The following is a 19577-nucleotide window of genomic DNA, read 5'->3' on the forward strand; positions in this document are numbered from 1 at the left end:
CGCGCGCGCCCGCCCGCCTCTGCGCAGGCGCGGCCGGGCGGCCCTTTCCGCCCCGCCCCCTCTCTCGCCCGCCCGCCCCGGGCCGAGGCGGCTGCGCAGGCGCGCGGGCCCTCGCGGGCGCCCGGCGCGACGGCGCCTGCGCGCGGCGGCGGCGGCCCTGCGGTTGGCGGAGGCGCGAGGCGGGCGCGCGCGCAGGCGCGGCCGGAAGGCGGGGCGGGCCGGGGCGGGGCGGACGGTCGCGGCGGCGGCGGCGGCGGCGGCGGCGGCGGCGGCGTTTTTCCGGCTCGGCGGCGCCATTTTGTGCGCGGACCCGCTCCCGCCGCCGGCGCTGCTGCTGCTGCTGCGGGGCGAGCCGCGGAGGGGCGGGCGGCGGCGGGCGCGGCGGGCGCGGCCCGGCATGGCGGAGGCCGCGGCGGCGTCCGGGGACTCGGCCTGTGGCGCGGCCGCCGGCAGCCCCGGCGCGCCCGAGGCCGGGACGCGGCGCCTGAGCGAGCTGCGCGTGATCGACCTGCGCGCCGAGCTCAAGAGGCGGAACCTGGACGCGGGCGGCAACAAGAGCGCCCTCATGGAGCGGCTCAAGAAGGTGACGCGGCGGGCGGGGGGGCCGAGGCGGGCCCCGCGCCCGCCGGGGTGACCTTGGGGGGGACCCTCGCGGGGGGCGCGGCCCCGCCTCAGCCGGACCGGCCGCCCCCCGCGCGCCCCGACCGACGCCCACAGCGTCGCCCCCCCCGCGCCCCCCCCCCGGGCGGAGCCTGAAACCGGCCCCGTCCGGGTCGAGCCCCGCAGGTGTGGACCCCCCACTCCCCCACCCCGGAGACCCGTGGACGGAGGCGCCCCTCCCCCACGCCGGCTCGCTCGCTCGCTCGCTCCGGTCACCCCGTGATGTGCGTGTGGGACCCTCATCCGAACACTCCGGTCACCCCCTTCTTGTGTGCGTGTGGGACCCCTCGTCCACTCAGGTCTTCCTGTGTGGGGGACCCCGACCCCGGAGACCCGCGGATGGGGACGCCCCTCCCCCACAGGCTCGCTCGCTCGCTCGGGACACCCCGTGATGTGCGGGTCCCCCTCACATCCGAACACTCGGGTCGCCCCCCCTCACGTGTGTGTGGGGGGGACCCCCACCCCGGAGACCTGTGGATGGAGACGCCCCTCCCCCACACACTCTGGTCACCCCCTCTTGTGTGTGGGGGGGACCCTCATCGGAACACTCTGGTCACCCCCTCATGTGTGTGTGGGACCCCCCATCCGAACACTCCCCCCTCTTGTGTGTGTGTGGGACCCCTCGTCCGCACCCTCGGGTGGACCTCTGATCCCCCGGGCCCTCGTACACACACGTGCCTGTCGCCCCCTTTTATGGGTCGGCCGCGTCCACTCCGGCCATCCCTGCTGCGTGTGGGTCTAGATGGGCTCGTCCCCCGTCGACCCCTGCGATCGGTCCCCCCAGACCACTGTGGGGGGCGGCTCTGTGGCCGTCGCCCACCTCCACTCCAGGCCCCCAGCCCCACCACCGCCAGCCCTCCCGTCCTCGGGGTCTGGGGGGACGCCACGCGCCCCCTCGGCGTCCCAGGCAGGGCCTTCGGGGATGGGACCGTCCTGCGCCCGGGAAGCGGGAGCCCCGGTTGGCCCGTGGGGGGGGCGCTGCTGGCAGGGCGAGCGCCGTGCCTGCTCCTGGGCTGCCCGTGCCGACCTCCCCTCCCCCCCCCCGCAGGCGGTGAAGGAAGAAGGGCTGGACCCTGACGAGATGGGCATTGCCTTGGAGGCATCGTCCTGCAGGAGGATGACCAAGAGAGGTGGGAAAGGTACTGCCGGCCGGCCGCCCCCTTCCCTCCCCGGGGCCCCACCTCCATCCAGGTCACGGTTGCGGGATTTTGCGTGCCTGGGTCTCTCGCTTCTCCCCCACCCCCCCCCAAAAAAAAAACAAAACTTCTCCCCGTTGTTGTTCTTAGGCTCCGACTGTATGTTCAAAAAGGTAACGGGCTCAGCACGCTCATACAGCCCAGGAGGGCGTTTGCCCGTACCCAGGTCCCTGAATCCTGCCCCGAGTGCCACCGGGGGTGGCCCAAAAGGCAAAAAAAAATAAAATCGCTAAGGTTTTCTGCCAGGAGGAGAGGGCCGCAGGTGCCCAGCGAAACTCCGTTGCTTCCAGGAGGCCTCCTGTGCCCCCTTCCCCTGGTCCTGGCCGGGGTGCTGCGTGAGGAAGCTGAATCCTCTTCACCGAAGGGGCGGAGGGCTGGTTCGGCTCATCATCGGTGTGTGACGTTGCAGCCAAGCAAGCGGTCTGAGCCTCGGCGATAGTCAAAAGCCGCTCGGCCTCCCAGGTTGGCGTGATGCCAAGGACTGAACCCGGGGGCCCGCGTCCGAGGCCGGTGCTGTGCCTCCGAGCATTAACCCCGGCTTCTCCGGCGCTTGTCCGGGGGCACACCCAGAACTGGAGCGTGCGCCCCTGTTTGATGACGTCCTGTCTGGACGGCCGGGGGCGGTGGCGGGGCTCCTTCCAAAGGGAACCGCTCTTGACCCCGCGGTTTTCACCGCCAGTGGCCGCAGGCGAAGATCGAGCTCTGTGATGCCAAGCACAGTCCCCGCAAGTCAGAGCCAGCCTCGATTGGCCGAGGGTTGGGCTGTGCTCGGGCCAGGCTGGGCACGGGAGGGGGGTTCCTTTGGGGCTTGGGAGTATTCGGTTCCCGGGATGCTCCTGGTGGTCCCCCAGGAGACCGTATGCTGCTAAGCTTGGCTCGCGCCTGCACCATCTCCCTGGCTCCAGCCTATGTGTTTTCAACAGTGTGTTTGTTTGTTTGTCTGTTTGTCTGTTTTGCTTTGTGGGTCACACCCAGCGATGCACGGGGCTGACTCTTGGCCCGTGCACTCAGGATTTACTCCTGCCGGTGCTGGGGGGGATGCTGGGAATTGAACCCGGGTTGGCCGTGTGCAAGGCAAACGCCCTACCTGCTGTGCTATTGCTCCAGCCCCTGGTGTGTTTTTTTTGTGTGTGCGTTTTTCAATCAAGCTGCGTATGGGGCCAGAGCTATAGCACAGCGGGGAGAGCGTTTGCCTTGCACGTGGCTGACCCGGGTCTGATCCCCAGCATCCCATAGGGTCCCCCGAGCACCGCCAGGAGTCATTCCTGAGTGCGGAGCCAAAGTTACCAGAGTTACTCCTGAACATCCCCGGATGTGACCCCAGAAGCCGGAAAGGGGGGGGGGGGTGGAATCAGACTGCGTAATTGCCAGGGTATGCAGTTTACCTTGAAACTGCATGATGCAGCGTGTTTTCAGACCTGATCCTGGGTGCTGCTGTCAGCACCGTATAATCGAAAGAAGTGCCAGGCCCGTCGGCGGTCGCTCCCCCTTCTGTCTGCCCGAGGCTGGTACAGTTTTTATTTCACTTTCTGCCCTCCCGGAGTCACCTGTCCTTTTCCTAACGAGACTGTGTAGTCCGTGACCTTTTGCATTTTCACTGCATGCACCGGGCCTTTTGAGTTCAAAGGTTCGTGTGTGTCGCTTTGTGTGGAAGAGGGAGGGTGCCTTGTGTGTTTTGACATACCTGGCGGTGCACAGAGACAAACCTGCTGGGCCCAAGGCCGGACCCTGGGCTCCGGCGTACAAGCCAGGGGCCTGCCCACGCCCTGCTCCGTTCAGAGCTACTCACTGTTGCTTTCAGGAGCCTGGGAACCTTGCTGTCCTTATCAGTCATTTGTGTCTATTAGAGTCGCCCCCCCCCCCTTGTACAAATCTCTGGTGACCGTCTTGTTTTCTTGACACTGACTTGCAGAAGTTCTCGCCCAGTGCCAGATTCGGGCAGCAGATGCTCAGAAAGCCAGAGAACCGGTCGTGTTCTCGGCCGTTTTGGTTTCCCTCCGTAACGGCCTGCCCATAACTCAACAGACAGGGAAGTTCAGGTCAGGCCTGTGCCGTGAGAGGGCTTTTGGAGTTGGGTTCTGCAGGAATTTTCTTTCATCTTATTTTTGTGCGGTGCCGGGAATGGAACCCGGGGGCTCAGACGTGCACGGCGAGAACTCTGCCACTGCCTCTTTGCCTTTACGTCGGAACTTTGTATCCGGCCGAATCTGAAAAGCATTGCTGCTCTTGCTGCAGTTCATGCTGCTCAGTGTAACTGCCTGTTTTTCTGACGTAGAACTTTGACGCAGATGCTTGATAGCTGCGGGACAGACAGGGCTGCTGCATAGGGAGGCTTCGTGCTTCATTCCTGGAACCTGAAGTCCTGGGGTTTTTGTTTTTGTTTGGTTTTTTTGTTTGGTTTTTTTTTTGTTTGTTTGTTTGTTTGTTTGGCTTCTTGGGTCACACCTGGTGATGCACAGGGGTTACTCTCGGCTCTCCGATCAGGAATTAGGACATCCTGTTTTTGAATCCCTGTGAAATTAATGAGTTGAAACTCTCCCACTTGGACCCATACCCAGAAGTGTTTGGGAGTCACTCCTAACGATGCCGGGGTGATGGCGGGCGGGTGCCCCATACCAGGATCCAGCCCGAACCTCCCCTGGGCAGAGCATGTGCTCCACCCCTCTGAGACCTTTCCCATGTAGCCCTGTTCCTGCAAAAGGACAAAGGTCAGGGGGATACGTTGCCTCCAAAGCCGGCTCCAATGACTGGGGGAGGGTCGTATCTTTGCTCCAGGGCCATTCCCAACTGCTAGGGTCCAGGCTGAGAACTCTGATGCTGGGGTTCAACCCTGCCCTCTGCTTACGAAGGTGCCCTGCTCCCAGTAATCAGCCACTCTTGTCCCTTTCCTTTGCTTTCGTGTGTTTGTTTCGGGGCCACACCGGGTGATGCTCAGGGACTATTCCCGGCAGTGCTCAGAAGGCCACGTAAGATGCTAGGGTCGAACCTGGGTCGGCCCCATGAAAGGCAAGCTGTCCTGTCTCTCCGGCCCCTCTTTTGCTTATTTTGAGGGGTAGTTGCCTTGGTTTGGTGTGACTTTGAGACTTGCGGATGCCTCTGGGTTCTTGAGGCAAAACAAATGGGATGCTCACGAGGGGCGGGGGGGGGACACACCTTTTTTATTCTCCCCAGTGTTGAAGTCCGTCGCTTTGCACAGGTGAATGATAAGGCGGGGACGTAAACGTTACCTGACCACGTGATTCTTCTGTAATTAGGCCAGAAATCAGAGGAAGAAGGTGCAGAGGACAATGGCCTCGAAGAAGATTCCCGAGACGGGCAGGTACGTGGCCTCCCCGCGGAGACGGCGCGGGCGCCCTGGGCCTGCTCGGCCCGGCAGCTGGCACAGCTGCTTCCTTCTCCAGGAGGACATGGAGACGGGTCTGGAGAGCTTGCAGAGTCTCGAAATGATGGACGTCAGTGTGTTGGAGGAGACGGACGTGGAGAACAGCAGCGCGCCCGACTTTGGGGACGACGGCACCGACAGCATTCTCGACTCCCTGTGCGACAGCAAAGAATTCGTGGCTGTGCAGCTGCGGGAGCTCCCCACTCAGCTCACAGAGAACGCTGTAGGTGACTCGGACCCGGACCGGGCCCTAGCCCTGAGGCTCCCCTGTGCTCCCCTGCCCTCTGCGGCCAAGCGCACGCTGAGCACCCAGCCGGGGCCGAGAGGTGGGAGAGCGAGTCAGGGTCTTGCCTGCCACGTCGCCTCCCCCGGTTCCAACCCGGGCTCCCGATACGGTCCCCCGAGCACGGCTAGGTGTGACCCAAAAAACAGGACAAAGAAATAGAGGTTCGGTGCGGGCTGGGGAGTGCACGATAGCCTGCCGGTGTTTGCCTTGCGAGCACAGAGCCTCGTAGGGGGCTGCGGCAGTGGTGCTTCGGGGTTTGGCTCAGTGCCAGACGCCACGTGTGCCCAGCACTGCCCAGGTTGACTCCTGAGCACTGAGCCAGGAATAACCCATGAAGTCCACTGAAGCAGCCCCCAGACCCGAACAACCGACCCAAAAAATGGGTTTACCGGTGGGGCCAGAGCCGTAGGACTGCGGGGAAGGCGAACGCCTCGCGCGCAGCCAGCCTGGGCTCTGTCCCACCGGGAGTGACCCCGAGCCCAGCACCGAGAGGAAGCCCTGAGCGCCGCTGGGATGGCCCCCAAACAAACAAGGTTAACTAAGAGCATCCGCGGTCAGCGAGAAAGCGTGTGCGAGCACGGCCAGAGGCCTGTGTGGCGGGCTCGGGGGAGCTCCTGGCCCCTAGGAAGGGATCGTTCCACTGTCCTTCCCCCGTGCTGCCTCTTGAGCCCTCTGTGTTTGGCGGCGGCACTTCTGTAGCGACTGGCGTGGAGCTGAGCGGTGTGAGTTTACGGAGTGGTCGTGCCCCAGCCATGTTAGGTCAGCGGTGGGTTTCCTTCCCTGAGCCCTCACCCAGGGGAGCCGGACTCGGCCGCCTTCCGGAAACTGAAATCAGAGTCCTTTCCCTGTGTTTTGTTTTGGGGCCGCACCTGCGCCCAGCTTCATGCTGGCGGGGGGGTCACTCCCGGCGGTGCGGTGGGGTCTTTGCTGTGTGTTCCCCAGACTGAACCCAGTCCTCTGCCCGCAGAGCTGGCGCTCCACCCCTGTGGTCTCTTCACAGAGCCTCACCTCCTGGCGGTTAAAATCAGCACTCAAGGGGCCTGGCATCTCTCTCTGATCACCTGCCAGAGCTGGGAGTGGGCCATTCCTGCACCCTGAGTGAACCATGCTTGCCTTGCTTGCAGCTGGTCCTGGCTCAGTCCCTAAAACCGCATATGGGCCCCTGAGTGCCTGTGGGTGTGAGACAGGACACAGAGATGGGAGCCCCAGACCCCCAGCCCCAGCCCTCAGACTGGGTCTTCCGGGCCTAGAGACTATGGTGGCAGGGCTGGAACAGTACTCCGGAGGGCTTGGTGCTTGCTGCTGAGTACCTGGCCTGCCCAGGCTCAATCCCTTGCACCCCATAGGGTTCTCCCAAATCACCAGGAATAATTCCTGAGAAAAACTGGGAGTAACCCCTGAGCATCTCCAGGCGTGGCCGGAAAAAAAAAAAAAACGAAAGCTACGGTGAGGTAAATGGAGAATGCTGTTAAAAGTCGGAAATGGTACTGATGGGGGGCCAGTCCCAGGGCCCCTGGAGGTGCTCAGGGGTGACATTTAGGCCGCCTCCCACCCTCGCCGTTTCAGTCCAGTGTTCTAGAAAGCGCTCGATTAATTGTAAAGCCTGGCGGTCATTATCGTTTTGCGTTCCACCCCCATCAGGATGCAGGTGGTGAGAGGGACGCGGGTAGAAATCGCTCCCGTGTGACCTGGGAAGGGGCGAGATGCCAGCCGTGGCACTGCCCCCTCCACCACCGCTGCCGGTGACCTTCCCATTCATCTCTTAGGTAGACGGGGAGAATTTCGAGAATACTCTGGATGCCTCGTCACTGGACTTCAAAGTACCTTCGGTGAGTCCCCTCGGTCCCTGGCGTGGGGATTGGGCGGCTCCACGTGCAGCCTCCCCAGCAGTTGGGGATTGTGGGGCCAGGACGCTACTTAGCGCTCTGGCGGGCCGGGGCCGGGCAGGCCTGTCCTGCTTGGCCGGGGTCACCGCGAGCTCCAGGGAGCAGGGCAGGGTTCAGTTCACACATTCTACTCGGGTCGCAGTTGCCCCGAGAGAGAAAAGATTTCCTTTTTTGGGGGGGGTCACAGCTGGCAATGCTCAGGGGTTTCTCCTGGCTCTGCGCTCAGAAATTACTTCTGGCAGTGCTCAAGGGACCCTATGGGATGCTGGGAGTCGAACCCGGGTCGGCCGTGTGCAAAGCAAACGCCCTCTCCGCTGTGCTCTCGCTCCAGCCCCAAAGATTTCCCTTTCCAGGGGACGCATGGTCACCACCCACGGTGGCTGCTGCCTTGACCACGGGAAATTTGGGTGGCTGTCGAGGCCCAGACAAATGTCAGCCCAAGATTGAGAGGGTGCTCAGAGGCCAAGTCCTCCTCTTCCTCCTCCTTCCCTGTTTCCTCCTCCTCTGTCTGCTTTGCCAGAGAGAAACGGGCTGACGGGGTGATATTGTCTCGTGTTGGTTTTTTTTTTTTTTTCAAAAGATGTCTCCCCTTCCTGCCTTGGTTGTCGGGATCAACTCGGTTCTGCCCGGGCACACTCGGGCCCTGGTGCTCACACTGTGAGCCTGCTGGCCCGGGCCTGGCTGCACGCTGGAGACCCCAGACCGCACAGCCAGCGCTGAGATGGGACTGACATGCAGGTGGCCCCTGGGGTTGGACTCCCCGTCTTGGCTTGTCCAGTTGGCACTGAACCTGCGTTGGGTGTTTCAGAGCAAAGCCCTGTCCGAGCCGAGCGGGTTGTTGGAGTGTTGAGTGTGTGCTTGGAAGCTTCAGGGAAGACCGGCGCCAGGTTTTGCCGACGTGCTTTGTGGATTTTCTTCTCTCTCTTTTGTTTTTCCTAAATAGGACATTGAAGAGCCTCTGTTGGAGCCAGGTACTGATAAGAGAAACGCGACAGTGATGGTTTGAACGTTTCCCAGCTTATTTTTTTCCTGTCCTTCCCCCACCCCCACCCCAGCTGTCTCTCTCCTTGACGCTGTGTTGTGGTCTCATACATGATTTGAACGGTGGACAATCCAGATCGTACACGGATCAGAGATTGGAAACCCTTTGGTATCACCAGATCTGTGGAAGGTGCCGCGGTGGTTTGTGGAGGGCACAGAGGCCTCGGTGAGAGGGCGCAGTAAGCTGCCCCTCCCCGGCCAGGGAGGGGTGCTGGCCCCCCGCCCCGCCCCGCCCTGCCCCCGGCCTCTTGCATGTGCTTCTGCACATGAGCCAGATCTCGTGATAGTTCGCTGCAGGCAGCGCAGGCAGGAGACGGCGCGTTGTCAGGGCCCGTAGCACCCGAGAAGGGCCTGGACGCCCGAAGAGGAAACGAGCGTTTCTTCGTGCCAGCGGGTCCCGCCTCTTAAGCTCCCCTTCTGGACTGCGTGTTTCCCTCCCGCCGTCGGAAGAGCCTCAGTTGGCATGTTGGACTGGGCAGTTAAGACGCGAGTCAAGGCAGTTTGGAAATGGCGCTGCGTTGCCCGGTGATGGCATTTGGTTCCGCACCTTGGACCTTGGGAACATAAGGCGAAGACGCGGGCTCCGACGCCAACGCCACGAAGACTTGGCAGAAGCAGCCACGGGGTTGTCGGGGTTGGAATCTGGGGGGGCCTTTGCTCTTCCGCGTAGCGGGTAGCGTAGGGGCCGCGCCGGCGCCGGCGGGTCGATCGGTCCGTCGGCCGGTCGGCCGGCCGGTCCGTCGGCCGGAGCGCAGGTAGGGCCCCAGCGTGAGCGTGTCCCGTGGGTTTTCCAATCTCTGTGTAGCTAGCAGGTCTCTCGGTGTTAGCGTGGCAGCCGTGCCCGTGCCGCAGTTGTGATTGCTTTATTTCCCTGGTCATTAAACCTTGTGCCATTCTATTCCTGTTAAATCCGTAGAAAATGAGAAAATACTCGGCATTTTGGGGCAAACTTGTAAATCTGAGCCAGTAAAAGAAGAAGGTTTCGAGCTGGAGCCGCCATTGGCACAGGACACGAGTAGCGTGGGGCCAGACAGAAAGCTGGCGGAGGAAGAGGACCTTTTTGGCAGCGGCCACCCGGAGGAGGGTGACTTAGATTTGGCCAGCGAGTCACCGGCACGAGCTCAGTGGAGCAAGGCAGACGCCCTGTTAGCGGTAGTGAAAAGGGAGCCCGTGGAGCAGACAGGCGCTGGCGAGAGGACGGACTGTGAAGCCGTAGGGCTAGACCAGCCAGTTGAGGCCCAGAGTAGTGACGCCTCCGAGCCCGCGGACGCCTCTAGCGAGGAGGCGGCGGAAACGGCCCGGGAAGCCTCGAGCCCAGAGCCCAGAGATAGCAAAGACGACGTGAAGAAGTTTGCTTTTGAAGCTTGTAACGAAGTCCCTCCGGCTCCTAAAGAGTCCTCAGCCAGTGAGGGCGCTGAGCAGAACACGAGGTTTGTCTCTTCTCAGTTCTAGACCAGACGCTATCTCCTTTTCACGGGGCGTTTCATGACACACATAAGCCGTTCGTTGGCTGCGATTGGCCCGCCCGCCTGACGAAATTCTAGTTTACTGCTAAAGAATCTCTTATTTCTCCTTGTGTATTTCGTAATGGGTGATTGGATTCCTGGTTCTCAACCGACTAACCGGTTGTGTTCCTAAATCGATAAGTGTTCCCCTCAGCTAAATCGAATTGACTTTTATGAATCTGACACCGTACTTTGGGGTCAGATTTCCCGTATCAGAGGTGTCCGTTAAGGTTTTATCTCAGACTAATTCCTCTGGTAGGTATAGCACACATGTCGAGACTTTGAATGTAGCGCTCGTTCCTTTGTTTCCTCCTGTATGAGTAATACTAACTTTTGTCTCTAGCTCTTTTAAGGAAGAAAAAGATATAAAGCCAATCATTAAAGATGAAAAAGGTATGCCTTTAGCTTAACGTGCCGTGGGGGGCCCCCTCCCCGCGTTCCCTTGTTCGGGGAGGGAGGGCCCAGCGGTCTGTGTCCTTAGGGATGAACTCGGCTTCTGGCGGAGCGGGGTGTCGGAAGGCAGGTCGCTCTTGGCTTTGTTTTGTGAAGTCAGATGCTTTCCTTAGAAAAGAAGCGCGAGGTGGGGGCTGGAGTGCAGGCCCAGCAGGTAAGGTGCTTACCTTGCATGCACCTTACTCGGCCTTGGTTCCCCCCGGCAGCCCCCATGGGCCCCCGAGCGCTGTGAGGTGTGACCCAGAAAACAGTGAGAAGGACAAAGATCAGAGGCCGGCACGATGGTACAGTGAAGGGTCTTGCCTTACACGCGGCCGACCCAAATTTGATCCCCCGCACCCATAAGGATCCCCCGAGCACTGCCAGGAGTAATTCCTGCATGCAGAGCCGGGGTGACCCCTGAGTATCGCTGGGTGTGACCCAAAGAGCAAAAAAAAGACAAATTATCATTGGCAAGATGCTTGCCTTGTATACAGCCAAACTGGTTCAGTCCCCAGCTCCCGTCCCGTCCAGGAGTGATCCCTGATCACTGCTGGGCATGGCCCAAAGTCCGCCACGGCCTCCCAAAGTCGAGGGAAAGATTATGTGTGCGTGTCGCCCCCACCCCCCCAAGGAAATATTGCTCCCCGTGACACCGGGATGTGGGCCCATAGCGATTTCCTTCGTGCTGGGCTCGTTGTTCCCAGGAGACAGTGGTCCCGGCCCAGGACGGAACCCCCTGCCCCCCGCCTCTTGCTTAGGTGCCAGGACTTGTAGATCCTTCTCCGTGGGCTGAGGACTGAGCCTTGAGAGATGGCAGTGCCCCCGGCAGAAGCTGCCCCCAGAAAGGGTCTGTCTGCCGGGGTGTGTCCAGGAATCCTAGGCTCCGCCTCGGAGAGCCGCGGGGGTCTAGAGCAGGGGCCCGTGGACTGAGAGACTGCTTCCTGCTCGCTCTGACGGGCTCCCTCCCCCCCCACAGGCCGCGCGGGCAGCAGCAGCAGCTCCGGCCGGAACCTGTGGGTCAGTGGGTTGGCGTCCACCACTCGAGCCACGGACCTGAAGAACCTTTTCAGCAAGTACGGGAAGGTAGGTCGTCCGCCCCACGGGGCACCTCCGCTCGGGCCGTGGACGGCTCTCCCGGCTAGAGGAAGAGAACCCCAGCAGGCCGAACCCCAGCGTCAGGCCTGAGATAGAGGACAGCAAGTCGGGCACTTGCCTTGCCTGGGTTCCATCCCCGGTGGCTCCTCTGTTCCCCCAAATCCAGGCAGGAGTCATCCCCGAGCACCACAAGGCGTGACCCAGAAGCCAAGTGTCCCGCGACTTCTCTTGCCCGTACTTGCATACAGACCCCCACCCCCCGGGGAAATCGGCAGTCCCATCCCTACTCCATTTCCCCGTCCATGAGGAGAGTATGCTAGAACTTCCTGGGAGGTGCTGGTCAGCACATAGGGTGTGTTTTTCTCCCACCCACCCCTGCCCCAGGCCTCACCCTGCCTGGCTTCCGCCTTAGGGGTCGGGCGCATCTGGGGTGGTCCAGCCGAAGAAGGGGGTTCGTCCTCCCTTGCTGGAGGCTCTGAGACAGCTGGGCCCGTACGCAGGGTCCCACTGCATCCCCAGCCCTTGGTACCGACCTGCTGGCCAAGTGGGGGGGGCCGCACCCCCACCGTGGAAAAGCAAGCCCTGCTCGTGGAATGGAAAAGATGCGTTTGATGGGGGCGGGGATAGAGTGGGGAGGGCACTTGGCTTGCGGCAGACTCGGGCGAGACTCCCACACCACGTATGTCCCGCTGAGCCCTGTGGCTTGATATGGAAGTGACCGTGCAGTATCTGAAACCAGGTGCGGGGCTTCCCAGATGTGGGGTGTGGTCTGGGCCGTGAGCATCCCCCCCCCCAACTTCGCTGCTCCGCCTGCCTGTGTGCCGGCACTCTGGGACAGTGAGCCAGAAGGAACTGTGTCAGCAGGGAGGACTTTTGGCTTTTGTTTTTATTTCAGTGTCGGGGGCCACACCTGCTGTCCTCGGGGCTGTTCCCAGTTCTCTGCTCAGGGGTCCCTCCTGGCAGTGCTCGGGACCCCTGTGCAGCATCAGGGATGGAACTGGGGTCTGCCACTTGCAAGACAAGTGCCCTCCCTGCACCCCCCCACCCTCCCTCCAGCCTAGGGGAAGGAGCTGAGAGGTGTTGACACGCGGCCATCAGGTCTGCCCCAGCGGCTTTCCTCGGCGGCCGTTGGGTTTGGAATAGGGCGCGCTCGCGTCCCCCCTGACAAAGTAGGGGGAAGCCCGAGACGTTCTCCCAGACGCTCGGAACCAGCGATGCTAAGAAAAGCCGGTTCCCTTTCTCACGAAGGTCGTTGGGGCCAAAGTGGTGACCAACGCCCGCAGTCCTGGGGCGCGGTGCTACGGATTCGTCACCATGTCGACCTCGGAGGAGGCCACCAAGTGCATCAGCCACTTGCACAGGACCGAGCTCCACGGGAGGATGATCTCCGTGGAGAAGGTGAGCGCACTCCGGCTGGCCAGCACCGGGCCCGCGTGGGCGCAGCAGAGGCCCGTGACCTGCTCTGTCTGGGTCCCGTTGCAGGCCAAAAACGAGCCCGCCGGGAAGAAGTTGGCCGACAGGAAAGAGTGCGAGGTGAAGAAGGAGAAGGTGTCTGCTGCGGAGAAGCATCGCCCGCCGGAGATCAAAGTCGAAAAGTAACGCCCTTGGCACCTCCTTTCCGTACCTGGCAGGGGGCAGGAGGCAGCCCCGGGGCCCTCCGGGAACAAGCTTGTGGGGAAAGGGCCCGAGAGAGTCCGGAGCTTATCACGCTGGCTTGTGTGCAGCTGGTGCAGCTTCAGACGAACCCCTTGGGCCGTGGGAGAGTCCTGTGAGGTCTGTGCTCTCGCAGGAGAGAGGCGCAGAGACAGCGCTCGCTGGCCCGGCAGGGAGAGGCAGGGCCAGGAATTGGGCTGTGGTAAAACAGGCTGGAGCGGTAGCACAGCGGGTAGGGCTTTTGCCTTACACGCAAATGACCCGGGTTCGATTCCCAGTATCCCATATGGTCCCCCGAGCACCGCCAGGAGCAATTCCTGGGTGCATGAACCAGGAGTAACCCCTGTGCATCGCCAGGTGTGACCCAAAAAGCAAAAAAAAAAAAAAAAAAGCAAAAGGCAAAAGGTTTCGGGGGTCAAGAGTGTTCTAGACAGGCCCAGCACAGCTGCACGGGGTCTCCAGCTCGAGCCCAGGCACCTCTGGGGCAGCCCCAAACAGGCAGATGGGTTCCTTTCTCCAGACGCCTTCATGCGCCTTTTAGTGCAAGGCTTTGTGGCTTTGCTGTCTGCCTCAGCCAGCGCCAGGAGGCAGCAGAGAGAACTGGGAGCAGAGTGCAGGGCGCCCCCCTGTGGCCGTGGGGAAGGACTGAAAACAGCCCGGGATTGCCCTGGCGCAGGCCTGGCACTGGGGGGCAGTTCCCACGCTTGGCAGTTTCTAAGAAAAACAGCTGAGGGCCTGAGGTGTCTGGGGCGGGCCGGCTGGGATTGTATTCGGCGCCCCCAGCTCGCCCCAGAACCAGACAGAAGAAACAGACGTGGGAACTAAGTGGGCCCTGTGGTGCTTCCTGCAGCCTCCTCCCGCCCAGAGGCCGAGACAGCGCCCGCACCTCACCCTCTCCACCTCGTCCCTGCTGGGGACACCCTTTGGCCTGACCTTACCGGTTACTCACTCCACGTTGAAAACGGCACGTTTGGGCCAGAGGCCTGGCACAGCAGGTCAGGCGTTGGCATTGCCCGCAGCCAACCTGGGTTCAGTCCCCAAGCGCTGCCAGTTTGTGGGCCAGGAACGAGCAGGAAAATGCTGTTTGGTTTCCCACAAGCGTCAGGGACCCCGGTGTCTGATGTTTCCTCCCGGGCCTGCCGCAGGGTCGTTGCATTCAGCATCTGGGGGCACCGCCACCGCGAGTCTGCCCTGGAGTCCCGCAGTCCCCTTTGCCTTAGTGTGGGTGAGGGCTCTGCCCGACGCAGCCCGGGGAGTCACTCCTAGTGGGGTTGGGCCTGCGCGGTGCTGGGGATCAAACCCAGGCCTTGCACATGCAGACCAGGCCTTCGCACGGCCAAGAGATCCTACTCGGCATGGCATGGGCCAGGCGTGTGCCCTCTGGCTGCGGCCAGTTTTGGGGGGAGCAGGTCCCGGGGCCTCGTGAGGGGAGGGAGTTCTGAGGGATGTGCCCTCACCCTGGTCTCCAGGACCGGTCAGTGTGTGGCGGCCAGGGCACCCACATGTCCTCACTCCTTTTTGCCACAGAACCGTGATTAAGAAGGAGGAGAAGAGGGAGGAAAAGAAGCCGGAGGATATTAAGAAGGAGGACAACGACGAGGACGAGCTGAAAGCAGGGCTCCCCAACCGCTCCCGTGTCACCAAATCAGGTGATGAGTCTATTCAGTGCTCATGTATGGGGGGGGGCGCGGTCGGGCCCACCAAGATTCAGTGAGCCCCCCGCGCTCGCAGGTAACGTCTGGGGTAGCGGCCCCCAGGGGTGAAGCGGCTTCCAGCCACCGGAAGGCCCCTGCTGGCTCTGCACCGGGGTGAACCGGCTTGGGGCAAGATCGAGAGTGGCATTTACCGGGGGAGGTGCCCCAGTTCTTGTCACTCACCGGAAGCAGTTCCGTGGGCACATGGTTGGCAAGCCAGTGAGCATCAAAACTGTCAGACCGGGAGCCTTGCCACCCCCCCCCAGGCCCTCAGGTGCCCCTGGCCATGACTCTGGTGCTTGTTCCCTGTGGATTGGCACAGGGCGTCCCAGAATGCTTTGTGGCCCAAAAATCAGGTTGAGGCACCAGCACTAGCCTTTGGCATGCCTGAGGCCTGGACTTCAGTCCTTGGCACCGCACGTAGCCTGGGTGGCCCCCAGCATCTCAGGAGAGAACCCAAAACAAAAAGTAAAACATTTCCACCTACTCAAAAAAAAAAAAAAAAACCAAAAACGCCATCTGGAGCATCGGAATTCAGTACAGCGCGTTACCGCTCAAGCATTTGGGCTAATTTGCCAGCAGTCTCATGAGGGACATGTTTTTAAAACGTTCCTCAAGTACTGCAAATCTCTCTAAATCAGTAATTAGGCCCGCGGTAAGAGCCTGCCTCTGGGATCGCCAGGGGGTGTCGGGAGCCTGGATGGCAGAGAGGAATGAGGGGCCCACCCCGGTCTGGTGGGTGCTCCGGAGTCAGCGGGCCTTCCTCGGGATGGGGTGGCAGCAGGGGAATCGAGGCAGTAGCAGTCCCGGCTTCACGGCCTGGTGGGGCTCCGCGCGGGCACCCAGCCCCCGGGGGCGCCATGGGGCCTGGCTCCGGGCGCGTGGGCGCGTTTTCACGGCCCGCTGCCTTTCTTCCTGAAGGCAGCCGCGGCATAGAGCGGACAGTCGTCATGGATAAGTCGAAAGGCGAGCCGGTCATCAGCGTGAAGACCGCGAGCAGGTCCAAGGAGAGAGTGAGTACAGGGTCCGGCCAGGACACCCTCACGCCCCCACACTCGGGACGGGGAGGACACTTGGCCTCTGGAGGTCGAAGAGGGAGCTCGGGGGAGCAGGTCTGAGGGCGCCGTGCTGCCTGCCCGGGCCCCGCATCTGGTCGCTGCAGGGGCTCCCACCCCCCAGATTATCAGGCTAATAAGACTGTGTTCTCCGCACTGACCCCAAAGTGAGGTGCTGACTCTGATTGTTACTTCCAAGCCCTCGTGAGCCGTGTCTGCTCTCTCTCACACACACACACACACACACACACACACACACACACACACACTTCCCTGTGCTGGCTCTGATTGTTACTTCCAAGCCCTTGTGGGCCGTGTCTGCTCACACACACACACACACACACACACACACACACACTCACTTCCCTGTGCTGGCTCTGATTGTTACTTCCAAGCCCTTGTGAGCCGTGTCTGCGCGCGCACGCACACGGCCCTTCCCTGTGCTTCCTGGTGGGACGGCCCTGCCCCTGGGACCGCCTGTGAACAGTCCCAGGCCTTTTGATTGACTTTTGGTCCCCTGAAATGACCCGCCCGTGCAAGGGGACGCTCACTGCTGTGCGTCCACTCAGGAGGGCGAGGGCCTGCAGAAGGGCCCAGAACCCAGCCCGGGCTGGGTGGAGGCGCTTCCTCGGCTGGACACTAGGTGGCGCCCTGGGCCCAGCACTCTGGGGGCTGGAGGCTGGAGGCTGGTGTTGGAGCCCTGGCAAGCAGCCACCCCCCTCCCCTCGGCCCGGGCTCGGCCCCTCTTCCCCTGCCCCCCTGTACTTTGTGGGGGGCCGGGTCTGAGCCCTCGGGCCACGCCCCTCTCCCTCGCCTCGCTTTGCCTGTGCTAGCTCCTTCCGAAGATGCTCCCTTACCTCGCCGCCTTCCTGGGGCTTGGGGGCTCTGTTGCTGCCCCTCTGAGGAGGGACACGGGGCCCAGAGCCAGCCACGAGAGGCAGAAGAAGCGGCCCAGCGTCCGGCTGCCACCCCCCTCCACCCGCTCTGGCCCCCCCAAGACCTGGCGGGCGGATGCAGTGGGGCCCATGTGGGGTTTGTGCGGTCCCCGGGCTTTTGTTTGGGGGCCACGCCTGGTGGTCCTCTGCACTTCCTCCCGGCTCGGGGGGCAGGGGTCACTCCTCGCGGGGCCCGGGGGTGGGGGTCGCCTGGCCCGGGGCCTCGGCGATCGGCCCGCCTCGCCCGCAGAGCTCGCAGAGCCAGGACCGCCAGTCGGAGGGCAAGGAGAAGCGGGACATCCTGTCCTTCGACAAGATCAAGGAGCAGCGCGAGCGCGAGCGGCAGAGGCAGCGCGAGCGGGAGATCCGGGAGACGGAGAGGCGGCGGTGAGGGCCGGGGCGACCCGGGGCGGCGGCGGCGGGGCGGGCGCGGGCCACCGGCGAGCCAGGGCGCCGTGTCCACGCAGGGAGCGCGAGCAGCGGGAGCGCGAGCAGCGCCTCAAGGCCTTCCAGGAGCGCAAGGAGAAGATGCGGCTGCAGTACGAGCGCGCGCAGCTGGAGTGGCAGCGCCAGCGGCTGGAGCGCGAGCGCGTGCGCGTGGAGCGCGAGCGGCGGCGCGAGCAGGAGCGCATCCACCGCGAGCGCGAGGAGCTGCGGCGCCAGCAGGAGCAGCTGCGCTACGAGCAGGAGCGGCGGCCGGCGCTGCGGCGGCCCCACGACGACGACCGCTACGACGACCGGTACGGCCGGGGCGCGGCCCTCGCCTCCCTCCCTCCCGGCCGAGATCGGCCCTGCGGGGTGCTGGCAGCAGCGGCCCTTGGTCTGGCCGGACGGCCCCCAGCCCGCCTTCCTCCGTCCCCCCTTCCCTTGCAGGCGCGACGACGGCTACTGGCCGGAGGGGAAGCGCGCGGCCCTGGAAGGCGGCAGGTACCGGAACAGCTTCTCGCGGGCCAACCACCACGGCTTCCACGACTTCGACCACCGAGAGCGGTGCCAGTACCAGGAGCACGTGGCCGACAGGTCCGCGTCGGGGGCCGGCGGGTCAGGTCCTGGAGGGCCCCGTTGGGCGCGTGTGGAGGGAGTGACGTGGGTTAGCCAGCAGGGGGGATCGGTGGGGGGCCTTGGGAGCCGAGGCCGCACTGCACCCCCCATGCCCCGCCCCCAGACTCGTTCGCCCCCTGAGGAAGGTGGGAACTGCACAGCCCCCGAGAGTGCTCGGTGGGGCCGTGAGCTGTCTCTCCCCCCACAGAAGGGAAAGTTCGCGCTCCATGATGGCCGAGCGGGACGGGCAGGTGAGTGCCACCCACCCCGCGGGGGTCCCGGGGCATGGCCCAGGGTTTCCGCGCTGTTTCCCAAAGACAGTCCCCGCCCGGACGCCAGCACCCCGCCACCGCCCAGGGGACAGCCCGTGTGGGTGGTGGGGCCCTGTGGGCCTCTGCCTGGGTGCCAGGTGCTGGACCACCGAGGGCCCCGAGTCCCACCCGGGAGGGCTGCCTCGAGTCGCCAGGCCGCCTTCTGCCTTCCAGCACTACTCGGACGACCGCCACGGGGGACCAGAGCGCCCCATCAGGGACTCCCGGGATGCCTGGGGGGGCTACGGCTCTGACAAGCGCTTGAGCGAGGGCCGGGGCCCGCCCCCTCCGCCCAGGTGAGCCCGGGACCCCCCCCACGTCGTGCGCCTTGGCGCCAGCCCACGGCCACTCTGTGGGGACCTCAGGTGTGGGGACGCCAGGGCCACGCAGAGCAGAGCAGCCCGCTGGGCGCTGCCCGATGAGTGGGCCGGAAAGGTCCGTCACTTTCACTTACGGGTTCCAGAAACTTTTATCTCGGCCTGCTCCTGACTCCTTGTTCCAGAGCGGCCGGGGCTGGTTCCTGCCCTTCCCACGGGAGCCACGGCCTGTCTGGGAGTTCCAGACGCTTCCAGGCCACGTTGGGGGGAGGGGGCCTGGAGTTCTCTTCCCCGGATGTCCACGTGGCCCGTGCATTGGGTGCTCCCGGCTCTCCCCGGGCACCCTGACACCGTGGACCCTGCTTCTTGCGGCTCAGGGGTGCCCGCGAGTGGACCGAGCACAGCCAGCGGCTGGAGGAGCACCAGCAGCGCAGCTGGCCGGGCGCCACTGACTCAGGCACGTCGGGCCGGGAGCATGCCAGGTGGCAAGGTGAGGGCCGACCCGCCCCCCGCCGGGGCTGCCGGGCCGGGGCGGGGGGTGCGGGGCCCCGTGCTCCGAGGCTGCCCACGGTGGCCTGTGGGCGACCCCTTGTCTCTGTTGCAGGCGGGGAGCGAGGCCTGCCCGGGCCTTCGGGCCCAGCGCACATGGCCAGCCGGGAAGGCCTGTCGGGGTAAGGAGCGTCGCTGTGTTCCCGGGCGGGGGAGAATTCGGCCCCGCGTCTCGGGGGTCCGGGCCACGCAGGGGCCAAGCGTCACCATCGTTCCAGGCGCGGCGGTTTTGCACAAGTTGGCCACTCGCAGGGCCACGTGGCGCCCAGCGGCGGACTGGACAGTGAAGGACTGGCCGGCCAGGACCGGGGCAGCCGCGCCCCGCACCCCCACCCGTACCCCCACTTCACCCGCCGCTACTGAGCCCCATCCGCGCAGTGCTGCGGGCAGGCGGGGCCCAGCGGACTCGGGCCGGAGCCCCCCGAGCCTGGTCTCCCGGGGGGCGCGCGGGCCGCCGTCGGAGCCCGGGCCCACGGCTCGCTCTCCGCTCGCTCTCGCCCTTTTTAAAATAAACGTGTTCCTGTTCTGCCATTTCT

The 19577-nt window shown here is 63.6% G+C and overlaps 1 protein-coding gene across 1 annotated transcript; it reads left to right on the forward strand.

Moving 5' to 3' along the window:
- Positions 1 to 382: 382 nt before the first annotated feature.
- SAFB2 (scaffold attachment factor B2) lies at positions 383 to 19577 on the forward strand. Its single transcript, XM_056107269.1, has 21 exons — positions 383 to 583; positions 1709 to 1799; positions 5111 to 5175; positions 5258 to 5461; positions 7291 to 7353; positions 8354 to 8381; positions 9368 to 9881; positions 10300 to 10349; positions 11368 to 11474; positions 12735 to 12884; positions 12969 to 13081; positions 14667 to 14788; positions 15755 to 15846; positions 17074 to 17210; positions 17291 to 17563; positions 17697 to 17843; positions 18073 to 18115; positions 18350 to 18471; positions 18870 to 18982; positions 19097 to 19163; positions 19260 to 19577. The coding sequence occupies exons 1-21, from the start codon at positions 398 to 400 to the stop codon at positions 19402 to 19404; spliced, it is 2832 nt and encodes a 943-aa protein (XP_055963244.1). The 5' UTR covers positions 383 to 397; the 3' UTR covers positions 19405 to 19577.

This window comes from Sorex fumeus, unplaced genomic scaffold (genome assembly GCF_029834395.1).
Source record: "Sorex fumeus unplaced genomic scaffold, SorFum_2.1 ptg000156l, whole genome shotgun sequence".
Classification (NCBI taxonomy): Eukaryota; Metazoa; Chordata; class Mammalia; order Eulipotyphla; family Soricidae; genus Sorex; species Sorex fumeus.